Source organism: Meleagris gallopavo, chromosome 5 (genome assembly GCF_000146605.3).
Source record: "Meleagris gallopavo isolate NT-WF06-2002-E0010 breed Aviagen turkey brand Nicholas breeding stock chromosome 5, Turkey_5.1, whole genome shotgun sequence".
Classification (NCBI taxonomy): Eukaryota; Metazoa; Chordata; class Aves; order Galliformes; family Phasianidae; genus Meleagris; species Meleagris gallopavo.
Window position 1 is genome coordinate 15,003,792 of NC_015015.2, and position 25,496 is coordinate 15,029,287.

General features: G+C 40.9%; 1 protein-coding gene across 1 annotated transcript in view; it reads right to left on the reverse strand.

The window, feature by feature from the left end:
• Positions 1–1,156: 1,156 nt before the first annotated feature.
• PHRF1 (PHD and ring finger domains 1) overlaps positions 1,157–25,496 on the reverse strand; it is a 27,143-nt gene continuing 2,803 nt past the window's right edge. The window contains exons 2-18 of the mRNA XM_010711151.3: positions 22,346–22,460; positions 21,888–22,010; positions 20,257–20,486; positions 19,314–19,397; positions 18,320–18,441; positions 16,268–16,365; positions 15,443–15,615; positions 14,329–14,458; positions 13,882–14,021; positions 12,917–13,104; positions 11,962–12,081; positions 10,092–10,246; positions 6,660–9,443; positions 5,899–5,975; positions 5,022–5,282; positions 3,875–4,003; positions 1,157–2,146 (exon numbers count right to left, since the gene is read on the reverse strand). Of these exons, the coding sequence (XP_010709453.2) occupies positions 2,012–2,146; positions 3,875–4,003; positions 5,022–5,282; positions 5,899–5,975; positions 6,660–9,443; positions 10,092–10,246; positions 11,962–12,081; positions 12,917–13,104; positions 13,882–14,021; positions 14,329–14,458; positions 15,443–15,615; positions 16,268–16,365; positions 18,320–18,441; positions 19,314–19,397; positions 20,257–20,486; positions 21,888–22,010; positions 22,346–22,460 (5,064 nt within the window). The 3' untranslated portion in view covers positions 1,157–2,011. The remainder of the gene's footprint in view (positions 2,147–3,874; positions 4,004–5,021; positions 5,283–5,898; positions 5,976–6,659; positions 9,444–10,091; positions 10,247–11,961; positions 12,082–12,916; positions 13,105–13,881; positions 14,022–14,328; positions 14,459–15,442; positions 15,616–16,267; positions 16,366–18,319; positions 18,442–19,313; positions 19,398–20,256; positions 20,487–21,887; positions 22,011–22,345; positions 22,461–25,496) is intronic.

Here is a 25,496-nt window from a genome sequence, read left to right on the forward strand (position 1 = left end):
GAATCATTCCTACGACAACCCAAAGGTGCTTCATTTTCAGCTTAAGTATATTCACAACGTAGATCACACTCTCCTCTTGTATCAACAATGCCACAAAGGTTTCTGAACTTTATTTTGTCAAGAATTCTATAAGCAGCATTTCTATTTACAATCCCATACCTATCAGTTAGGTATATATTGGAGAAAAAGTTTAGCTTTAAAACTAAGACTTCTCTTCCAGATATTCTCTTGAGGTACTAAGGAGAATAGTATGCCAAAAAAGAGGATTCATTCCAAAATTTTCAAAGAACCCAGAACTTACCAGATTTTGTTCATATTCCATTTATACTTTCATCTGAAGAACAGAGCAGGGAAAACTACTCCAAAATGCTCTGGGCTTGTCAACAGCACATCTCTAAGGATGCTGAAACGTGGCAGTGAGTTGTTTTGCTAGGCCAGATTGGGGGAAAAAAACAAAAAGCCCAAACCCAGCACACTCAAAATTATACTATGCAAGTATGCAGACAGAAACCTCTCAGAAACCTCACGACAGAGGTCAGAAGATCAGAGCTCACTGAAAAGTCAGGTATGTCAGCAACAGATGAGAGGGTCTTGCTATTTTTTCGTGAGTTAATCCCATGCTCATCAGGAAAAATACAGGTTGAAAAATTGCTTGATAAAACAATCATCCCAGAGAGCCTGTTTTCTCTGTAAGATGAGCAGCAGGACTACCCTCAATGAAGGTAGTTTCCATGTGCACTCAGAATTACTGCCAACTGTTCCAACAGACCAGCTATATTCAGTTCCCTTTGAAAGAAACAGGCAATTCTTCTCTTCAGCTTCCTTGTTTAATGCTTTCCCTCTTCCTAACACAGGCAAAAGCAGAAAGGTGTTTTTGTCAGATTCAAAAGGTGCCGAATGTATTTCTAAGTATTTCAAAGGATCACTTAAACATTGGTTGCTCTGCAGTACAACTGAACGGTGCTTTTGAAGAAAGCAAGATGAAGTCATTACACATGCAAGACCCCCTGCTTCTTGAGAAGAAAAGCAGTCCTCCTCCTCCTTCCTAGGAGGAACAATCACTTATCCAACTCCAATCCTCTAGAAGCAGAGTATTCCTTACGTGTGCATGTTTATACAGAATGGCCAGAGAAAGAGGCAAACAAATGACACCTGCTATAGGACTAAAACCATTCAAAATAGCTTTATAAATTCTGTCACATTTCTGCTTTGTACATCAGTTCACTCTTGTTCCTCGAGCTTGTTACTGAAAATTCACAACGTTTGCTTTTTGTTTCATTTTTTCCTGAAAGGCAGACATAAAACCAGCCATCAGTGCATTATTTACAGAAGTGCAACATAATCTCCCTCCCCAAAATTAAACTTTTCACTAACGAGATACTTTCAACAGAATGAAAATAAACACCACATCTCGAGCAGTGTTTCTGAAGTCAATTTATAAAGGTTAGCTCATTTCTGTAATCCCCAGACGACAGAGCGAGTAAAGCTTCGCTCACCATCAAGCAGGCTAAAAATACCACATTTCAAGTATTAAATCAGAAATTCCTAAAGACAATCCATATTTCGATAAATAAACACAAGGGAAACAGTATATAACTCTCAATATACTGTATATGAAAAGTGGTGTCCAGTTTCAAACTTTTAGCAAGACAGGTGCACAGCCCAAAAAATGTGATCAAAGTAACCCTGAAAACTGTAGCAATCCGGGAGTCCTAAACACAAATCTCTTCTTTGTTTCTCCTGGAATTACTCTGCTGGTCTGAGGCATTTGATTGTTATTGAGTTCTACATCTATAGGTAATATAAAAAAAAAAGAAAAACAACAAAACTCCAAGCTCATTCCCATATGGAAACAATTCAAAAGCAGGTTCAGCAGATAAATCCTATTATAAACTTGCTTCTCTGCAATTGGTTTCTGATGAGATGTTACTGCAGATCTGTTTTTCCTTCTGGAACAATGTTCTCAGCCAAAATAAGTTCAAATCAAGTCACATTGGCTGCAAGCTTGCTCTCAGTTTTCCACTTCACGAGTATCTTCAACATCGGACTTCTTATGCTTCCTCATATGTTTGTATTTTTCCACATATGCCTTCACCAGGTTAGCTACCTTCACAGGGTTGATCTCTCCACTTTTGCTGTGGCAGATCTACAAGGGATTAGAAAAGGCATTCAGCCAGTGAAAGGCATCACAACAGTTCAGGAAGACAACAAGTGATCGGGAAACCCTAAGCTTCCCAGAAGAACCAACTCCTGCAAAGGCTCCAGGGCCTCATACCAGGGCATGTAAAGCAGACAACTCTACAAGGATAATAAAGTTCTCAGTCAACATCAGAGCAGGTCTATCCTCTATAGTTATTTGTAAAATGTACAACATACCTTGGTCTAAATGCACTTGAGCACGTCATATCAAACTCCTATCCATGATAACTGCTACAATTCATGGTCTGAAAGAGTTCAGCCTCTGCTCCATTACACTAAACTTACTGAGTAGATTTATCCAAGGGTCAGAACAACCTGGCACAACAGCCTAAGCTAATGACTTCCACAGAAACATGTATGACTGCACCCACAAGAACTATATTAGAACACCAGCACAGTCGTTATGCTCGGTCAAAGACTAGGTAAGATGTTCTCAAAATCAGAGCTGCCCTGTAACCCCACCTTGCCTCTTCTACACAAGTAATATCAGCCCCAAGAGCTAGCTGAACGCTGTCGTGCTTTCACACTTCAGCCACTGCAGTAGTTGGAGCAGTGCTCACTGGCAATGTTTTACTTTAAGCACTCCAGAAATTGCCCCAGCATTTATCAACTGAGCACTAACTGAACGCAGAAGTGTCTCCACAGGTAGAATTAATCGTTTCTATTGCAGGGCTCTCCTGTGGTCTCTATTTAACACACCAAACTGCACTGCCATTGTCCAGCAAATTCCACACAATACAGAGTAAATAAGTGTTAATTTCCCTTTTTTTTTTGGAGGGGGAAAGGGGGTGGAGTGTCATAAATTAGAGGGAGGAATGCTCAGACTGAAAGAATGTGTCAGTTTTGAGGATCTATTCTAAGGCACGTAGCATCTGCTCCCTTTCTCCTGAAGAACTAAAAACTTAACTATTGTTCAGAGGAGCATTCAGTGACTTTGTCAGCAACTTTGGTTTTGCTCAGTTTTTCTGCAAATTGGATCTGTGTCCCATACACGTCATGCAGGAGAAGCTGCAGAACTGCCGTCACTATCACAGGAATTTTGATTTATGACAGAATTTTCCAGCAATATCAGGAAGGCAGGGCAGAGAGAAAACAGTTCTCCAAGGTATCATTTAACTACCTCAACATTAATTGCTTTCACAAGACAACAAGCATTTTTCTAGTGATAAGGTACTTTTTTTTTTTTTTCTAAACCACGATCTGCTCAGCACTAAGTTTTGAGGCAAAAGTCAAAGTCAGCCAAATAGCTAAGCTCTCCTCTAAAGTTCAGGGACATCACAGATGCCCAAGGAATCAACAAACTACTATTTCTTAACTTTAGGAGAAGCAGCTTGACAAATTTGGATGAAGTTTTTAATGGAGGAGATTTAACCTTTTCCACTCAAAATATGTGCCATGTAACATTTCAGCCGAGGCAGCTGAAGCCACCTGATCCATGCCACTGAAAACAACTTATAAAAGGAACAGTCTGATAACTCTCAATAGCACTGCTCAGTCTTGCTTAAAGCAACTAATGTGTTACCACAGGACCGTGGAGACCATGTCAGAGTCCAAAGATCTGCTATTTTAATCACACACATTAAGTAAGTACAATCACTGAAGCTTGCAAGTGCAATTGATGTCCAGTCATCCGTTTCATTAACTGCACAGCTCCTCCTCTCTGCTGTCACCTTACCTTCTGCACAGCTTTTCGAAGAATGTTTTTGTACTCCTCCTTTGTAATCTCCCTCTTCTGGTAAAAGGGTTTGATAGCAAGTTTCACTTCTTCTACAGCCCTTTCCTGCATGTGAAGCTTCTTCATGTACTGCACAGCAAAGAAAAGTTTGTTACCATGCGTTAGCATGCAAGCACTTTCTGCATCTATTTTTCTCAGAAGTGCATGAATAATGAAAATACTCATTTCACCTTTCAAAAAACCACGTAAGAATCAGTCTCAAAAGATCTGCTTTAACAATCTTGAAACAAAGCACACTTCGTGCTATGAGGAATCCTTGCTTTGTAACACTATTCTGTCTTAGAAAATGTGTTTTTAACAAGCGAACGTAGCATCCACTTACTAATCTTCATCTCCTTCTTCACTTCCAGCAGCTCTAAAGTAAACATCTGTCTATCAAAATAGTGACAGAATCTAAAAGCAGCAAGTCACAGCCACACAAAGAGAGCCTCAGATATCTCTGCAAGCGCTCTAAAAATTACGAAGTTGCTTACAAATTAAGGAGAAGAGATGGCATCAAAACTTACTCTGTAAGATCAAATTCCTAAAAACTGCTGCTCAGAAATGAAGGTTCAGTGGGGGACATCATTTCACCAGTTTAACTTTATAGTAGAAAATAAAACATCCGGCAAAGTAACTGTTTTTATGTTAACATCTACTGAGAGCTTAGAGCAGATTGTACAGCAAATCCAAAACTTGGCAGCAAAGGACTAGCACTTGCAAAATCTCCAGAGTATTTTACTATCTCTGCAGTTTTAGTGCTGATTAGCAGCAGGATACAGTCCTACCTCTCCATATTGATGCTTACTTCAAAACTGAGGGAGAGAAGGGAAAAAAAACAAATAAACAGGCGTTTGGAGAAGCCTGGACATTCTGGTTTTCTGAGAAGGACTTCCAAACATTCATGCAAGAAAGTTTCAGCACCGTGAGAATGTATGAGATATTTTAAAATCAAGGTTTTATAATAGTTATGAACTAAGTTCAAATCAACAGCTCATTTGTGTACTACTTCTAATTTCTAAATAATGACTAATGCTTCAATTAACTGGACTGCAGGTTGCACGTGCAATTCTAGTTATGCATCTGCCACTTAATAGCATTCACTCACTTCCTCATTCTTTGTTTTATCCACTTCAGGTTTTGGTGCTTTGATTTTTTCTTCTTCATTTCCAACCGAAGCAGCTTGAATTCCTGGTTCAGATGCAGTAGCCAGGCTGCCTGGCTCCGGAGTCAGGCTTTGGCCTGCCACACAGCCCAGTGCAGGGAGACTGCCCTGCATGATGAACTGAACCGTGGGCTGGCTGACAGGAGCGTATGGGGGAAGGCTTGAGGGCAGAGGTGGTGTCAAAGGTATATTTTGACAGTACACCTGTGAACCAGACACAATTTCATTAATGCAGGTACTCACAAGAGGGAGCATCAGATGAGGATTTTCAGAGTACCTTTTATCCACTGAAATAGGCAGGAAAATATTAGTTTAAATCAGGAAAGCTACAGTCCACCCCTCTGTGCACCAGGAACTAGCAAGAGCCCCAGTCAGCGTGTCACTGATGGAGAGTGTAGAGGCAAAGACTGATGGCACAGACTAATGCCAACAGGCCAATTCTACAGCCTGATTACGATCAGTGAGATGCTGACAGCTTCTCAAACAAGATAACCGTTGATTAAGTAAGTGCTGAAAACACAAGTTGCACATATAGTGCGGAATGAAAGGAAAACTTGCTTCTTCAACTGTAAGAGGCACCTAAAAGACAAAGCGATTAGAGGATTGCTGAGGAGTATGGGCTTTATGAAATGCACTATGCACAGAGGAAGGCCAACTCTGCCATGAGTGGAGGGTGTTGCACAACGAGGGCACAGATGAGGTGGGATGCCTTCCATGACACTTGGCTGTCAGAATAGGAACCAACCTGAGAGGAATCTAGATCAGGAAACATAGGCTCAGGAATCATATAATTGGTTGGAGGAGGCTCATTTAACTGCACCTGATTTAATGTTTGGTTCAAGTCCTCTGCTTTCCAGGCCCCTTCTTTTGCTCGCTGAAGTTTGTAAAACGGCATCCCTGGGTTCCCAAGAGATGGGGAAAATAAAAAATAAAAAGAGAACAAAATAAACCTCATGGGTCAAAGATTCAAAGCAATTGTACGTTAAACAAAAAACATCCCAGAACGCCACCAAAACCAATGAAGGATCTAACAACAAGTCTGTCTATAAAGGACTTTGTTTAGCAATCATTAACATTTTAAAGCTTCTGATAATAGAGGACTTATCATCCACTTGTGCAATTGCTTTTTAGTGGGTTTCCACGAGAACCACACAGCTTTGTCAATACACTTAGTACAGGCAGCCAAGTCAGACTGTTCTTAGCAGCTTTGGCTTATCGCAGCTCACAGGAGCAAGCTAGAGATGTGCAGCACTACTCTGTTTTGAAAAGTCTTAAATTCTGAAGGAAAATCATTCCAGTTAACTATAAAAAGCATAGAATGCAGACTGTCAGTTCAGAGATCAGGTTGCAATATGTGCTTCAAAGCCAACCTAGTTGCCACTGGCTAGATGAGCTCTGGAAGCAACAGCATGTCCTCTCCAGTTCATTAACATGATTCACTTTGTTATTTGAACAAGTATAAAATACAAGGCTTTCAGGATTGAGAACCATAGAGTCATCCCAGTTCAGACAACAGGCACCCCCATCCTAAGCCTTACACAGCCTGCTTCAACTGCTGTTGGCTTTCTCGAAGAGACTTACTTGGAGCTCTTCCAGCAGACAACACACCACTTTCTTCTTCTTGAAGATTCCAGGTAACTCTCTTCACAGGTGCTTTAGATTTCAACACAGGACCCTGAGATACCACCTCCAGTTCAGGCTGACTGAAATTACTGGCCTTCTCATTGGACACAAGGCACTCATCTTTAACTTCTCTCACACAATCTGCTGTTTGAGAGGAGCTTTGAACTGGTACAGCCTCGGTCTGAGCATGCACTGTAACCTCCTTCTTTGGAGGTGGTTCCATCAGAGGTGGACATAATGCAGTATTTTCTATTTTAACTGTAATCTCAAGGTTTGTATTGCTACAGCTACCAAGCAGTCCTGGATCACTCGTATTCATTAATTCTGTTTCAGCAAAAGAATCCACATTACCAATAGGAACACAAACATTTGTGATCTCTGGCACAGGGAATGCAGTTTCACTTGCCACCACCTCACAGGTGGCTTCTGCCTTTGCAGTTTCTTGGGCCTCTCTCTGCTGAACTGGGGTCTCAGTCTGCATTTCTTCAAGTCTGACATTTGGTTGGATGGTTACGGAAAGCGGTTCTAGTACCAGCTCATCCTTTGGCTCCTGTTTGAAGGAATGGGATTGCTCTGGACAGCTGGGTACATTTTCAGCTGGAGGCCTTTGCTCTTTTTCTGGTGGAGGAGGAAGCGAGGTTTCCTTCGATTTACGTTTTCTTTCTTTAGAACGTGATCTCGATCGTGGTCTTTTTTCTTTTGATTTGCTGCTTTTGTGCTCTTGCGATCGAGATGCAGACCGAGACCGAGACCTCCACTTCCTCTTCTCCCGAGACCTGGATCTTGATCTCTTTCTGTCTCTTGACCTCAAGCTACTATCTTTATCATACCTCTCGTAGCTTTTGTCTCTCCTGTGTTTCCGCCTCTTTGTCCTCTCAATACTATTTGATCGGGAACGACCCCTCCGTCTTGACCTTGATCGGGACCGTCTTTTCTTTTTCCTATTTTCATAAAACTCAGAATTACTTCCAGGACTACCCGAACGTGACCTAGATTTCCTTCTCTCCCTAGACCAAGAAGATTTTGCCTTTTTATCCTTAGTTTTATCCTTCATCTTCTTTTTTTTAGATCGTTCGTGACTGCTGGAACGGTCAGTAGAAGACCTCCTGCTCTTGGATTTCAGTGTATGTATTTTACTGCTCTCTTCTCCACCTGACCAAGACGTAGATCTGGAGCTTCGGTCCCTTGAGTGTGCTCTGCCCCTAGACCCTGATCGAGATCTCTTCCGCTCTTTGACAAGTGCCTTTTTCCTTTTAGCCTTCTTCCTGCCTCGGGAACTGGAGTTTGAACAGGATCTGGAACGTGATCGCCGCTCTGTTTGCTCTGTCTTCTGGACTTTCTGCTGCCCATCACTCTTTGATGAACTATCTGGTTCTAGTTTCACATTAATATTAGGTCTAACTAATTCTTCAGCTTTGAAGAACACATCGGGGCCCTCTCTACCCTCCTCCTTTAAGTGCTCTGCATTTGAAACTTGCTTAACAACAGATGAAGTGCAAGGACTGCTCACAAAGTCTTCCTCCTCCATATTGTCTCGTTCCTCTGTATCAGAAATCTGTTCTACAATTCTACTTTCTACTGGCACATCCTCATGAGATTCTGTATTACTAGATGGTACATCAGATTCAGCCCCAGATCCAAAGATGTTTTCTACCGTGTAAGGGGTAAAACGACGAACAGTTTGAAATGTTTGAACTTTTGGATTTTCAATGGAAATCGTCCTGGTAATATTTGTTAGCGGGATCCCTGAGCCAAGCCTTTCTGGACTGCTGCTTGCTGAACTTGAGTCTGACCCTGTTGGCTCAAAGGGATCATATATTTCACTTTTGACTTGCTTCTTCTTAACTGAGAAAAGAGCTGAAGGACTCTCTTTCTGCTGCACCTTGTCATCCACAGGGCGGAAGGTGTTACAGAATCCTGGGTTAGACAGTCTGCTGGAATGTCCTGTGTTCCCAGGAATATTAATTTTAAAACTCTCAAAAGAACTTGAGCTTTTGCTTCTTGAAGTGCCCAGTAGTGAAGAACTGCTATACATGCCTGCATTGGTAGAAAAAGATACCCCGCTTGTACGTGTTTGTTGCTGAGTTTCCCTGGCATTTGACTTCTGACTTTCCATCTTGCTACCCTTTCCCAGCTGATTAGTGCTCTCTTTGCCAGTCAGCTGGGTTATACAGGAGCTGGGAATGTCACAGCTTTGGCTTCCTGTGGGTTCTGAATCCACCTGCTTGCTGCTGGTTTCCTTTTTAATCTTTGGTATCCTGGGAAGCTCAAATATGTCAATTCTTCTGGGAGGTGGTTTCAATGGTTGCCTCACAGTTACAGCTTTTGAACCAGAATTCAAGTTACAGCACAGGGGCTTTGAAGATGAATCGGTACGTGCAAAGTTTTTAGAGTTTCCATTAAATCTGGGCATTTCATCTGACTTGGAGCCATGCCTGCTCAGACTAGCTACGCTGTGAGTAGTCTGAACAACCTTGGGTGTCACTGAATACTCTGATTTTACAGTTGCTTTTTCTGATGTAGTCTGTGCTAGGTTTGCTGCAGGCTCAGTCCTGTTCGGTGAAGGTGATGAAAATAAGCTTGATGAGGTGGGTCTAGAGCGAGTATTCAGCCCCGAAGAAATGGAAGGTCCAGAAATGGAGCTGTCTGTCATGGTCCCTGAGCGCACCATACTCAGCTGGGGGTTATGTCCTGAACTGTCATCCACTCCTGAGTCTTTTACTGATTTTCTGTGAAGTGGAGCTATGGCATACAAGCAAACAATTAAGTTTTTCAGGGCACATTTCACAATTTTTCCCCGACATGAAAATAAATATGGAGCTAATTATTCTAAATTCCACTTTAGCTTGTAGACATATCATAGAGGAAAAAGGCAGTCTGATTAGGTCAGATGATCAAGATTTAATGTCAGACAATAGCATCCTTGAGGTAACAGCTAATATTTAGGAAACAAATTATTCTGCTCTGCAGATGTAACTAGGTCTGTGTTTATCATCCTGTAATTGCTGATTGATAAAAATGACTGTAGCAGAGGACATTATCAGTAGTAATTTTAAGAATAATGCTCTCAGATTCAATTTGTATAGTATTTCTAAAGAATAGCATGCCAATGAAAAACACAGCTGCAGAGCATATATTCTATACTTCTGAAAATAAACTTCTTGCCAATGCCCTCATCGTGCTCTTTAAACTGAAGGATAGTTTGCAGGCATGGCAGCAATGCATCACGAACGACAGAAGATCAGGGTACTAAGACTGCTCTGCTCTACCCAATTCTCTACTTTTTATTACACAGCATAAGACTACACAGCATGTACTTTTGAAATAAGATCAGGGCAGACAGGGATAAAACAAACAGGCTAATTCCAATATCAAGTGCCAAACCCTTACCTGCTTTCTTTGCTGTCAGAGAACCATCTCTGTTGATAACCACATCAGAACTACTCATCATGAGGATGCTCTGTCCAGACAGGATACTACCCAACAGATCAGGCACAGGAGCAGCTTCTGCTTCTTGATCAGGACTCAAGGCAGGTACACTGCTTCTGCATGTTTCAGAGGGGTTACATTTCCTTTACTCTTACAGCACTTGTTCTATACACACACACATTACATTAAAAAGAAACCAAAATCAAGGGCATAAACAGAGGTCAGCCAGAGAAGTTCACTTATAGCTTTGGCTTCACTAGAGTAATTCAGCTCCCATCTCTATGACAAAGAGGAGTATCCCCACAGGAATATCACCAGATAGGAAGCATGTAATCATAACACAGACCTCTGGTAAGCAAATACTTCTAATCTTATTTAAGAATGATGCTTTTTACGTTTTGCATCATGATTTAACTTTTAGAGCATTTAAGATGTATTTGTGAAGCATAAGCCACTATTCAGCACTTCCATCCCAGCTGTCTCTCTTCCCACCAAAACAGGATCTCTCATCAGCTGTTAAAATATACATAGATGCCTAGTGGTAGGGTAGCTAGGAGCATAGCAAAGAATTGCACTGAAAACCAGCACTGCTCCCACACATGGGATAACACTACTCTTTGTGCACTACATACATGGTCTTATGAATATAGTTTTAATTGTAACTCCTCTGGATTTGAAACACGATTTTACTAATTTTTATTGGATTCATTTTATTTTACTCAAGCCTGTCTTCAAGGACTTAAAAGGTTTGAGTGTTTATACTGGTTTGCTTGTATGTTTGGCTGCTGTTTGTTTATTATTTAAGATAAAAAAAGAAAAAAGCAAAAAAGAAACTCACTATAGTTCAGGCAAATCAAACCTTTGGAAAAATTGGATTTCAGCTAAATATTTTTACCTTCTGAACAATGTGCTACTTAAACTATCTCAGAGGACATGCAAAGCTTCCTGGAAGGCTTTCTGCAGAACACAGATGGGACAGATGTACTTCAAGCTATCATAGAAATATGCAATCTTAATCCCAAACAACAAATCTTTGCCTCAAGTCAGATGCATTAGAAGACAGCCATGTAAACCTCTTATAACATTTAACCATTTAGGACGAGCTTCCTTTTCTCCTAATCTTCAACTCCCCCAGATTTGCAGTTTTCTGTGACTCAGTTGATAACGTGTTCCAGCCGTTCTCCTCAAGCCTTTTCTTCTTGTCATGCTTTTGCTCCTTTTGCCCTACCCTTCTGCACTGCATTCCGTGCCCCAGTCTTGAAACCCCACTGGGACTAGTAGTGGGAGACTCATGCACATGTGTGCACGCACGTACGCACGTACAGGAAATAAAACACCAGTCAGACAGCAAAGCAGAGCAGAACAATTTAATAGAACCTGTTAAGTTGCAGGTTCAAACAGGTTCTTCCAGTTTTCTGAGTTCCAACAAACAGCATAGGAAATGGTGATGCAAGTACATCCCTCATTCTCTCCTATTCTCTCCTTTGGACGTGCAACTAATTTCCTCTGCCCTCTTAAATAAGGGAGCAATTGTTTTACATCTAAACTTCAAAGTAAGAGAGAGACCAGGATGAAAATATCAATTTGAAATTTCAGTGGGAAAGTTAAGAGCCGTAAGTGCTATTATACAAAAATACATGTGGGGCCTTCAACATATAAAGAGTAATTTTTGTGTAAAATGCTGTGGTTATTTATTTACCCATGTGTGCATGTGTAGGCATTTTCAAAATACCATAGTAAGAAAAATGTTAGATCAGAATGATCACTTGATGACAGGGTCACTGCACAATTAAAAAGAACAAAACAAAAGAAACACTTGATGGAATTTTACCTGGGAAGTCCCACAGAAACAGGTCTAGCTACAGGACGGTGAGACCTCAATGCTGACTGGGAGAGAACTCTCCTTTTGGCACTCAGTGGTGAATCTGGATTTGCTGGAACCTCTTCATTACTGTGGGTAGATTGAACATATACAAACCCCCAAATTACTGCCAAATGGATGAATTGGATAACACCATTAGAACATATATGCCTAGAGAGTATTAGCTATTTTATCATGATCCATAAAGACCTGTGCCATATATCTATTTTCAGTTGCTAAGCAGAACTGCATAACAAAAGAAAGATTCAAATGTAGGTTTTTAATTTTAAAGTATTAGATGTGTAGTTTCTTTCCAGAAGATTGTCAAAAAGGTTTGCTCAGTAGGAAATTCAATAACCTCCAAAATCCAGAGCTTAAGACTGATACAAATTATGGTATACTAAGATTTCTCCAGAATTTAAAGCATCTGGAGAAAGGAACAGGAAAGAAGCAGCCACCTAATTCCACATGAATTTACTGTTCACTGTATAACAAAAATGCTGCTATCTTCGAATAAATAAAGAATTATTAGCACCTGACTCCTATGACATTACTCAAAGCTGGAATCTGAAGATCTTATGAAAGATTTTCACGAGGCTTACCATTTCAGCAAACCTGTTTTAAGAAGGCTGATTCTTTAAGAGCTCAGCAACTTGGCCAAGGAAGGAAGAAAGAACAAGTACAGCATTACATTATTGTAAACTGTGTATCCAAAGCTATTTTCAGATGTGACATTTACACTCTTTGCACAAAGTCACAAGCTCTTTTCCAAAATATAACCCAACACTCAAACTGTTAAAGTCTCAAAATATCCCAGGTTTCAAATGTTGATGATGATACAAATACATCCATGCATATGTACAAACAACTCAAGACTTGTAAAATTATCTTTGGATTATAGTCTCAGACACTCATGACATCTTACCCTTCATAAGGATCCAATTCATATGGGTCTCCAAACACAGACAGAGAAGCTGCACCAATATCTGCTCTCATCAGACCAAGTGAGGGCTCCGTTGGTTTGTACATGGAAGGAATTGAGGCCCCACGCACAGGTTTGCTAAGACCAAGTGTTCTTGCAATGCGGGAGCGAGCAGTAACCTCGTTTTTTACCTGCACAGATGCAAAGACAGGTTATTTGTATGTTCAAGGCAGGTACAAATTGTTCACTTAGCCAAAGTACAATGACCAGGTTACTACTGTCAGTAGAAACCATATACATCTATTTGCTTTCAAAAAGTTTATGGAACTTCTAATCATGGCCTAGATTTCACTTCATACATAGACTGTACATATTAACTTCAGTGACCAGACAGGTTAAATTTCTACAAGACTGTCACTGAAAATCGTCAGCTCTGTAGATAGGATGTAAATTCCCACTAAGATAGCTGAGGACAAAAGTCAAGTTGTCAGAGTATTCAGTGTAGTTCCTATCAGGACACCAACCACAAATGAAAGGGATTTTGAGTGCCCTTATATATGATTAATTGGATTTGCAACAACATAGACACAAGCATCCATAGCTTGTTAAAGAGAACAGGTGGTGAAAATTTAACTGAGCTTGCATAAATATTGATGAAACTTTATGGCAACTTTACTTGCTTTATGGCAAGAGCACAACACAAAGCCTGTGGGACATCCTTCGGTGTGATCCCTACAGTTCAGGTACCAGGACTTGTCAGCAAATCCAGCAGGCCTGCTTAGAAGTTGTAATTCATTTCTAGGTCAAATCATTTTTCTGAAGTACACATTCTACAGATATTTCCATCAGAAAAAAAAGAAAAATCTATCCACTACAAGATGGTATTTTTACATTTAACACCATGTTATAATGCTTTTATAAATTAAGTAGCAGAAAGTCAGTGGATTCTGATACTGGCAGAAACTCACATGTGATCTTACTCTTATCTTTTTTCCTCTTCTCTTCTTCATCAAACGCTTGCGTCTTTTCAGCTGTGTCCCTGACGTTTTCTTCCCAGCAGAAGATTTTGTCTGAGTTCTTTTCTTGCCTGCTGCTTTCCTCCTCCTACCTAATGGGACACAAGACAACCAAGTATCTGGCTAAGTGCTCGTGCTGCATTGTTCCCTATACTCTCCTCCTCATATTCTCATAGTATACAAAGCAGCTCAAAGTGATCTACAGTGTGCTGCCACTGCATAAATCAGAAGTGAAATCATTAGATTTTAAATGATGCTTTTAAATAAAAAGTCATGTGTTTATGTGCACAGGTGTGACAGCATACAGCTGCTCTAAAGTATTTGGTATGATTCGAGCTCTTTTCCCCTCAAATTTTATTCTTGCAGATGGAAGCCATAGAAGCCTCCTGATGCTCTTACCTGTTTTTCTCTTCTGTCTAGCAGGAGCTCGCAGGGTAAGAGGACGTTGGTAGATGGCTGTGTTTAGGCCTGCTACAACTGCCTCAATTGTTTCATCCAGAAGAGAGGACATGAGGTACCTCGGCACATGCTGTGTGTGAGATTAGAAGATACATGATACAGGCAGCTTAAGATCAGCAGCAAGTTGGTTACAAATGCAATTTGAGATTCAAATGAGAAATATGAAAAACTAAAGTGCCAGTAAAGCACTTATGTCATTTTTCTCACCGATTGATTACCACATGAAGGAGAACCTGACCTTGCCCTTCCGACTCCTTCATCACTACAGGTCTTTTCTATCCTAACACTGACTCTGTAAAGAGTGTACAGCCACACAAGTCCACTGAACAGACCTTTGGTTCATCAAACAAAGCATGATGAGCAAATACTGAAAGTCAATGCAGTATGGGTCCCCCATCTTAAAGTCCTCATTCTTTAATACTCAGGTAAATGTGCCCAGAGGCAGTACCACTAGCAGCAGCATTTCAATTTCCCTCTTCAGAAAACTCACTGAAATGGTAGGTGTGAGTCCATCTTCAGAGCACTGCTTCCTTGTGATAAGCAAGGGCTGTTCCTTCAAACTTTCAAATTCTTCTTCTCTAGACTAACGGTCAACCACACTCAAAAGCATTTGAAGTGTATGCATTCTGAAGTATCAGTTCTTTTCTTTGGTTGGAAAGAGGTTATGAGCAGGTTTTTCTGAATAGCTACATTACGCTGGCCATACTCATGCCAACCATATCCCTAGAATGTCCCTAACCCTCCTCTCCTTTCAGCTACAGCGATGGGATGGATATGATAAAAACCTAAGGCACCTACTTCAGACTCTGTTTAGAGCTCCAATTTAGATAATTTGGATTTTGATGCAAAATTTCTCTCCTCCTATTATAATGATTTTGATGACAAATCTGAAACAAATAAACAGAAAGACCACCCACTCCCAACACTCCACAGCTCCTGACTATTTTGCTACGGACAGTCAACACTCAGACAGATTAGCTACTTAATGTGGGGACTTATTTCAGCTCTTCTACAAAATCTTTTCAGAAGCTCAGGAGCAAATATTTCTAAGTACCTGAATTTGTTGTGCAGTTGTTATTCGGTTTCTATTCACTGTTGCCCTAACTCGCTCACTCTGCCGAGTCCTGGCTATAGCTCGCGTTCGGACATGAGGACGTAGCCTGCTAGTGGTAGGAGTAACATCAGCCATGAGTGCAGCAACTTCTTCTTCACTCACATGATCTGTATCTTGAAAGAAAAGATGTCCAGGTCACTTTTCTTCCTACAGGTGAAAGCATTTCCAGAACTTTGGACAAAAAAAATGTTTGCGTTCCCTTTCCTAAATCAATTGCCTTCAAACATGGATGTGATCTTCTCAAAGAGAAATGAACACAGACAACACCAACACTGCTGCAGGTTGTTATAGAGAAACAAGATTTTCTAGGTGACAGAAAGCACTGCTACTTTAGTAATCTCAGGTCAGGGTGTTTAATACAGCACAATTATACCGAAGCCCAGGGCTAGCCTCAGGAAGGTTGAAGACTGTTTATAATATACAGTACGTGGAGTTTCTTAAGATTTTGATCTACAGTTATTACCAGAACTCCTTCTCAATCCCTGGAAGCATTCAAGGCCAGGCTGGATGTGGCTCTGGGCAGCCTGGTCTGGTGGTTGGCGACCCTGCACATAGCAGGGGGTTGAAACCAGATGATCATTGTGGACCTTTTCAACCCAGGCCATTCTGTGATTCAATCAAGAGTTTCAAGGACAGAATGCCTAATAATTATTTTCAAGTACATCAACCCAAGAGTTAAACATGACTTCAAAAGGCCACATGTCTCACAGCATTTAAATCAGGAGGAAAACATTTACTTTTAATGAACAATGCTAAAATCCTTACCTGCAGAAGCACTGACATCCATGGGAACACAGGCTGGACAGAACCACTCATCTACAGGGACTTCACTCAGAGGTGGATTAAGGCATTCCATATGGTACCTTGAAAAAGAAAATAAACAAACAAATCAATCAATCAACGCGCTGTTACCAAAAGACAAGAGCTTTTTAATGTCTATCCACATCCTAAATAAGGCAATAATCCTAAGTGCAGAAACAATTTCCCAAGCTTGATACTGTGGTCCACATATCTGCTCCTATCCTATCTCCAGAGAAACAACGTTACCTGCTAGTTGTCTGATGGTCTTTAACTCCAGACTGTTGTCTGAGCACTTAAGGCTCAAAAACATTCAGAAGAGTCTTTCCCTCACCACACAGAATATTACTTGCCATTTGAACACAGGCTGCAACAAATGTGCAATCAAAGCCCAAACTGGACATGGTGAAGAGAAAGGAAAGAAGTCACTGAATCAGTGACAAGACAATCTGGAAACAGCATCAATTTCCTGAGAACCAGTATTTTCTTGAACATTTTACTTTGCATGACTAGCCACAAGTCAAGTGCAATACCTTAGGTTGAATAAATGCATTCAATTCCACATACATCTTGGCTGATTAAGGAAACAACTAGTGATAAGAATTCCTCTGTAATCACATGAAATAGTTGCTCAGTTGCATGGCTCCACACTGCCACTTGCAGAATGGAGGCTAACCACTGGACTCTGAAATGCTGTCTTACAGAGGACTGTGCTCATCCTCAACAAACCTCAAAGGGAAATAAGAGAGTGGGATGCTCCCTCAGGCATTTTGAACTATTCTCTACCAAACACGCTGAGCAACTAGTCTTGTCAACCACTTAAAGGGAAGGTGTCCAGGAAAGCCTCTTAACATTACCCAACTTTGATTGCTTAATTTGTTCAATTCTGTTTTCAGGCAGTAAAAAACACACAAAGCAACACACATCAATAGCACAGAAGATCTGAAGCAACTCATGTTCAAATTACGCTGATGAAAAGACTTCCCAATAAATGAAATGCTTCCCATGAAAACTAAGTGCTGAGACCAAGATCCTTAGCCAAGGAACACTGCGAGACCATAGGCTTCAAGTAAGAGCTTCAGCTTCAATTAGCAGCATTTCTAAGCATTATTTCTAGAACAGGAAAACATCATATTACTTTCTGCTCTAGCATGATGCCAAATCTCAAAGTATAAAGAGTAAAGTTCTCTGCTTTACCTCCTATGCCAAAACTCACTGTCTGATAACACACTGCAATTGCCACAGGACAAAGAAAAGGGAAGGAGCATTCACTTGATGCTCTAATCACATCTTGTAGCAACACAAAAAAACCCACAGAGAGAATACAGCTGTTCATTTACCTCCCACAGGCTATCTAGTAAGTTCAGCAAAAAAGATTTTTAAGAGCTTATTTTACCTATGCATTCAAACAAGTATCTCATTTTGTTCAATCGCTGACTTCTGACATCAAACTGACAATGCTGCAAGACTGATTCAAGCAGTGTGGCAATTTTAAACTAGCAGAAGATCACAGACTCAAAATCACATTCAAACCTCTGTCAGGTAGACACAGCAAGAAGAACATAATAATTTAATAGCTGCGGCTGCAAAGAAAGGACCTCAAAATGTAATGAAAACTGTCTATCTTGACTCTTACACACAGCACTAAAGCCTAGTCAACAGGAACAAGTCAGGTACTCCCTTAAGGAGGCATAAATGATGTAGGTGTTCATTCCCTCATACACCCATGCACTGCACGGATGAACACAAATATCTTCAATCACTTGACAGCAGATCAGATCACACAACTGCAGACATCAAAACAGGAGAACACACCTACATCATCCATGCAGGACAGCCCGCTTCCTCCACAACTACATCACCAGGGAAGGATGTTTCTGCTATAAATATACAGATGTAAGTCTGACCACAGGACAAGGCTGAGGAGAGCAGCAAGGGACAATCCAAAGAGCAGACACTGGCTAGCCCTGCAGTACTTTCTGCAGCCACAGGTGCTGTATTCATTTCAGTGTATCTTACCCTGCATCACAGCCATCGCACAGCAGCAGGCGATCCTCTCGGTCACTTCTGCCACATACTTCACAAAAGGTTGGATCATCCTCTCCTTCACTACCCTGAGTTTTTGTGTTCTCAACAGGAATCTAAATGAAAGAGAAATTCATATGAAATGCGGAACATGCCACTTTTAATATCTGTTGTCCCATTAGCAGTAACACCAGCAAAATCTACAAATGAATTAACCAAAATGGCTGCTGCGTACTTGAACCTTCAATTAAGATCATTGAACACAGCAAATACTAGAAGAGATCTATTGAACTGTCTATTGTCAGACACTGACAATCACAGAAAACTATTTTAGTAAGTCAAAACTCCTGAACAAGATCAAAAGTACTCAAACAAAGAAAAAAAGAATCCAAAGAGAAAACAAATGAGAGCAAGGATGTCCTCTAAATACCAGTATGTTTCAGATATTGATTAATAATAAGGCAATGACACCTCCTCAGTATTCTTTTTTGTGAGTGACCATCACCAGACTCAACCTGTGCCTTTAAGAGCTTGACTGCAGGCTCCTCTCTCCCCTTACAAAGCCAACTGCTACACAATAGAGCTGGTAGGAAGACATAAAGAACAGATCAATCATGTTTAACCTACATTGATCTTATCTGTATTATAGCACTACTTGAACTATGCTGGGCATCTTCCCTATGCAAAGTGGTTTATGATGCAGAACACCTTAGAGTCAAACATCCATTATACAAAAAATGCAGTTATCCAAACAATTCTTTTCCCCTTCAAAGCCAATACCACGCTTCCACACATAACAATGTGGAAATGTGATTAAACAGGAAAAAAAACCAAACCTATAACAGCTCCTTAAAACGCAATCTCAAAATAGGAAAGAATTCATCCAGCTGCCAAGTGTCAGATCGACATGCTGAAAAAGTAAGTCTTTGAACAGCTATTAAGTGGCAATATGCTCCTTTTTTTTTGTTTACCATAATAGAAAGCTTACCTTTTTTAAGACTTTACCACCAAAATGTGCCCGAATGTTGATGTACTTAAAGAGGATTCGATCCACTGGACAAGAGTTTGCATTCTAGACAGAAAAAAAACAAACATCCAAACATTTTTCACCATACAATTAATAAAGAAATCTTGAATCAATTTCTAGAAAGCAAGTTTTCAATTATTCATGTAATAAGCATTAAATGGATGTAGTAAGCATTTTAAGCACTAAATCTAACTTATCTGGTTTACAAACAAACTGTTGTAAGAAAGAAAATATGAACTTTCAGCAAAGCTTTTCTTACAGAACTGAAGTCATTCAATTACTAAAGGAACATTACAGTTCTTCCAAACATGGCTTTGAAACACAGTTCACATTTTAGGACACTATTTTTTTTTTTTCAGAAGAATGAGCAACTCAAAATCACTTGCAAGCCCATTTAGCTAAGTCTGACTTATTAAAATTATTGGACTTTGATTACTGAAACTACAATAGGTGGCATGTAACTTTGACTGGAAAAGACTGAATTCATAGCAAACTGCTCATTTAGTCATCCTCTATGTCTTTCCTTTGTACAAGTGTTCACTGTTGCAACAAACCCTGATCCTGAGACCACAGCACAGAATTTAATGAGCTATACATGACTATAAACACAGAAAACCAATTCTACTGATGTCTTGACTTAAAATCAAGAATTTTAGATGCCTAGAAATGCACTTGCTCATGGTATGTTCTGTCCTCTGAAAGCTGCCATATCAGGATGGGTGCAAGAAACAGATCCATGCTTCACAACTCTGAATCCTAACAAATAAAGCAGTAACCAAGTGGAAAAAGCTCAAGAAAGCAAATATAAACATTACATGATCTGTTCTCTCTGAAGCAAAAAATATTATCAGAGAGATCAGAACACATCAGAAAGATGCAGGAAATCAAGTACAAAACAGCTCACCTTTGACCACTCCACTATGCAGTCCAAGCAGAAGTAGTGGGAACAGTTCTCAGGAGTCCCAACAGCCTGATCCCTAAATGTGTTGAGGCAAATAGGGCAGTTTTCACCATCCTCATCAGAGGAGATGTTCACTCCATTCATGTGTGGCTTTAATTTGAGAGGACTGGCCATTCCCCCCACAGCAGCCTCAGTTTCTTCCTCTTCTTCCTCTTCATCATCATCTTCACAGTCTTAAAAAGTGAGAGACAAAAAGCAGCTTTCACATGCTGTGGGGCTTCAGCAAGGGGCAGCAAGGGCAGAGGGCACATGTGGGGAATATTACTCCAGAGAATTCCAAGTAAGTCAAGGACAAAGTACAGCCTTTCCAGCTCAAGGTAATGGTTTCTGCTGTTTTTTATTCTTTTCTTCCCCTCCCTAAATCCCACCACTAAAAAGGAATATATTACTCTGGAAGGAAAAAAAAAAAGCTTTAAAATGTGACTAGTCTTGCAAAATGTTAGAAGGACAGACAGCAGAAAAACAAGAGATGAACACAATACCAAGAGAGGAGGATGCTTCAGGATACCATGGAAGTTAAAAGCAGAATTATCACACATCCAACTTTTCTTCTGGTTAACAGACACTCCAGAGAACAAGTAGCAGCAATTTATACTTACCTGTGGAACAGGTAAAGATTTCACAAACAAATAACGATCAAAGGAGTTAGGATATCTAGCTGGAGACTGCTTAAATAAATTTGAATTTGAGTGAAACTCATTTTAGACACTCAGACATTACGGAGAGGTGTTTTCATGTTTAGTACAAAATACAGACATGTCTTCCCTAAAACCTGGGAAGTAGCCATTTTCAAGAATGAGAAGTTATGTAAAAAGCTTAAAAACAACAACAAAAAATACAGTCCTTGTGTTTTCTATGAATTTTTCCTGATTGAAAACAGGAGAGATTATTCTAAAAGATGAATTAATAAAGCTTCCTGGCACCTAGCATCAACTTTTCAGAACTAGACTGTTCAATTAGTAACTTGGAAAACTGTACTCATGTTAGCTTCAAGAAGCAATGAAAAACAGTTTCTATTTGTCCAAATAATAATTTGAGTGAAGCAGTTTCAGAAGCATATGCACCCACACCCTAGGGTTTCAGTCAAATTAATAAACTTAATAAGTGAAGGGGGATGTTACTTAAGAAAAATTAAGTCACCTTCTTCCCTCCTGCCAAGTCTTAAGAGCAATCATAATTTATCCCAAAATTCCCTATCACAATATTCATTTTAAAGCTCCAAAGCCAAACTGAAACAAGCATACTTTTTGTAAGTGGAAAAAATAGTAAGAGCCATTGCTGTAACTTCAATCTTTTTTGACTCACTCTGGGAACCCCTCACTGTTAGTCACTCCTACTGATTGTAATTACATCATTTTGGCCAGTGGGTTGCTCTCAAACATATAAACACTTTACACACCTAGATATAGGAGAATATCTATTCTTATTCCTTTATTACTGGAGGCACTGGCCAATATCCAACAAGCAACATCTGCAGATTTACATCTCACTTACTTTCCGGAAGAAAATCTTTCATCCCACTCTTCCTCCAATTATTGAAAAAAAATATTTGTTATGCACATTAACAGACCTACCTTCTAATTCTTCATCTTCACTTTCCTCCTTGTCCTCCTCACCTCCCTCTTCCTCAGTGTCATCTTCTTCCTCCTCACTTCCAGTATCACCTTCTGACTCACAACTGTTTCCACCATTGCTTTCTTAAGAAGAAAAAAGGGGAAGCATCTATTTGATATGTGGATGGGCAGAACACCGAAGGACACGCCAGAATCTCTGCTTGGGATGTTACATAAAAAAGTGAAAACCCAGATTTTCTCAGTGACCTTCTCAGCAGTGTCAAAGCAAGCAGATCTCAGCAACTTAAAGGAAGCATGATAGCAGTCTGAGACACGGGTATTTAGAAAGTAAAACAAAACTTCTCAGGAAAAAAGAAGCAAATGGTCACAAATGTACCTTCACTTCTTTTTGAAGGTTAAGAAAGGGGGTTCTCAGTCCTAGAACTGGAAATGTGCATGCACAGAAAGGCTGCATTTACCTGTTTCACTGAGGAGTGCTAGACTTTGCCTTCTGCCCTTGCCTAGTGCGGCGTTCTTATTTATCAGTTCATCCTGGCTATCATCATCCATGGCAGGACATTGGAGATCCACTCCCTGTAAGAAAGCAGATGTCAGTGAGGCCATGACCACTGAATATGCACAGCAAGCAACAGTGCAGCAAAGAGCAGCCAGCAAAGGTGCTTGCAGAACTGTGAACAGTAAAAAGGACACGGTGCTACAGCAAAGACTGCTTGTAGCAGTCCTTACCCAGAGTAGGAGGAAGAAAGCCACTGACTAGTGTTCCCAGTTTCAAATCAGAGGTGCCTACAGTAAGCATTCATCTCTGAGTGGTGTTTTAGTGCTAGCTGAAGCCCACTCCCTGTACAACTCAGTTCAGATGAAAGATTAGAGCTTGGACTCCTGGATGACTGAAAACTGCATAACCGCAATCAAAATAGCATAACCCAATGGAAGGAGGAAAAGAAAGCCTGCAAATAGTAAAACTATCCTGTGTACTGCTTGTAAAGAGCAGTACTGAAAGACAGTACTGGTTAACTCACCCTCTGAACAAGGCCTAACACAACGACAGGTACGCGCTTCCAACCAAAATGCTCCATTCAAACAAAACAAGAATAGAGATGATGCATTTTAGGACTTCGTCTAAAGAGACCTTTTCACAGCTCTCAAGAAATAAGAAAGCCTCAGAGCACGCAACTACAGAAAGGAGGAGACTTCACTGGGTGCATATTAATGCAATCAAATCAGTTGCTGTGCGCTAGGAGAGACCAGCAGAAAAGCTGACAGATACGGAGAGATGCCTCATGATCCAAATTCATAACGATGATCAAAGCACAGCTTTTAATACACAATGCTACAAAGCATTAAGAAAGGATTACTGCAAAGACTGTTTGTTCTACAAACAAATCATGGATTAATGCAATTAAATGGCATTTACAAAGCTGTCATATCTTACTAAGAAAAAGATGCTGAAACTTCTTTGCTACATTTGCACAAGAATCCAATCAAGTGTTCTTCTCCCACTCTCTCTGCTCTGCATTACATAGCTTGCATATTGAAATATTTTTTGGAACAAAACAGTATGTTTTATTCAAGTGCTCTTGATGCAGATCTTCACTCATTCACTCTCTTTTTCAGCCACGTAGCACAACTACTTTTCAGAGCCTTCAGAACGCAGCTTTCACTGAACCAGACTGAGTTATAATTGAATCTTTAATGCTCAGAGAGCTAAACAAAAAAAAAACCAAAATCAAACTTCAATTCAACCAGGCTCTTGATCAGGGCATATCCTAACTTGAGGTGAGATTCTTGCCTAAAGAGACAACTGAACTTTTAGCTAAATTTGTGGCTGTTAACACGAGCATTGAAAAATGATTTATGCTGGCTTAAAACATGCAGACTCATCAAAACCCAGTCCCTCCATGATGTAACACACACAAAAACAACAACAGAACACCAGTCTCCACCAGGAATTTTTATGTTTCAGCAGCGCGTGCGTATGAATTACTCAAATAGGAAGCTGCTTATGTAACAACCTCCCAAATGCCATGCTAGTGGGTAACACAGAGCAAATCAAGCAGCTCTCCCTGAAACCATCTGACTGAAGCAACAACAGCTGCCTTCAGTTTTGGAGTACCGGATGCCCTCAACACCCCACTGGCAAAGCACTCAGCATGCTTTACTCTGTCCAAAACCCTGAGGCAGCTGAGCCTCTCACATCCACGGATCCTCTCTTCTGCAACTCCTGAAGGCAAACAGGGGTAAGGTGGGATGTGGTGCCAGCATGCAGCTCATGAACATCAGGTGCAAGGTGAACAGACTGAAACTCCCTTGTCCCGAGATTCAGTCCCACAAATGCCCAGCATCACTGCTTCCAGTAAAGCCTACTGCAGTCCCACAGACACCACGCACACACCTGCAGGCTGCACACGGCAAACTCGGCCCTTAAATTGCAGGTTGCACACCAGAAAAAGATGCTGCGCACCCTCCCAACACTCCCTGTTCTTAAATTCCCATTTAACACAGCTTCACAGTACATTAATGAAACATTAAAACATCGACATGAACACACGTTTACCAAACAAGCACTTCAAAATGTTTACTGAACTGAGATCCTTACACATGGCTACAAATTGGGATTTTAACCCAACCAGGTGATAAGTGCAGTTTCCCAGCCACCAGGAGCCTCACTATGGCAAACATCCTTTTCTTCCTCAAACTGACTGTCACACATTTGGAATTAAAGCCAAGGGCTTTCCATTTCATCTGTGAGATTACGTGTACAAAAACAGAGCTGCAAAAATCACTCCTGTACAAAGTTGGAAAAAATCTGTCCGTGGTGCACCTGGTACCCTAAATGTAGAAGTCAGAGGAACTATGTGGGGAATAATTCAGATTAAGAGACTCCTCCTGCACAGTGCCGATGTAATGTGCACGTGGAGTCTTAGAAAAGCCCTCTGCATCTAAATTTAGATTGGACATTCCTCCATTTAAGTTCCACAAAGATTAACTCACAAATACCATTATCAAAACCACCCAATGCAGTGATTTGAATCATTTAAGCCCCTAAAAGCACCACAGATGAGGCACAGAAAAAAATCCACCCTGGGACAGGTGAGGGAATGAGGTGCTCTCCTTTGGCTTTGTTCCAAATTGATGAAGCCCAAATCCCATGCCAGTACTGTCTGTCAAAGCCCTGCAGCTCACTGCTGAGGCTCTCTGTAACACAAACAAAGCAACACAGAGTCTTTGCAGAGACGCTTCTGCCATCGAGTGTGCAGGAGCTCAGAGTGGGAGCAGCACGCTCAGTGCCATTCCTGTCCCAGCAGTGAGCCCACGGGTTCGTTTGCAGCTGGGAAACCGCATTGCCTGGTACTGCACATCTATCACGACAGCTCTCCCTCGGTATGTTTTTCACATCGTTCCTAGGAAGCGTAACGACAGCTTCTCCCGCCGTTCGTGAGCACGGAAAGGAGAAGAAATGTATCCCTACGAGCTTTTTGTGCAGCCCTAACAAAGAGCCGCCGGCCTCCAAGGAGGAAACCCACCGGCAGGCGATCACAGCGGGAACTCCCGGCTCCCGCTGCACGGGCGGCCACCACAGGGCAGCGGTCTCACGGCTCCGAGCGCGGA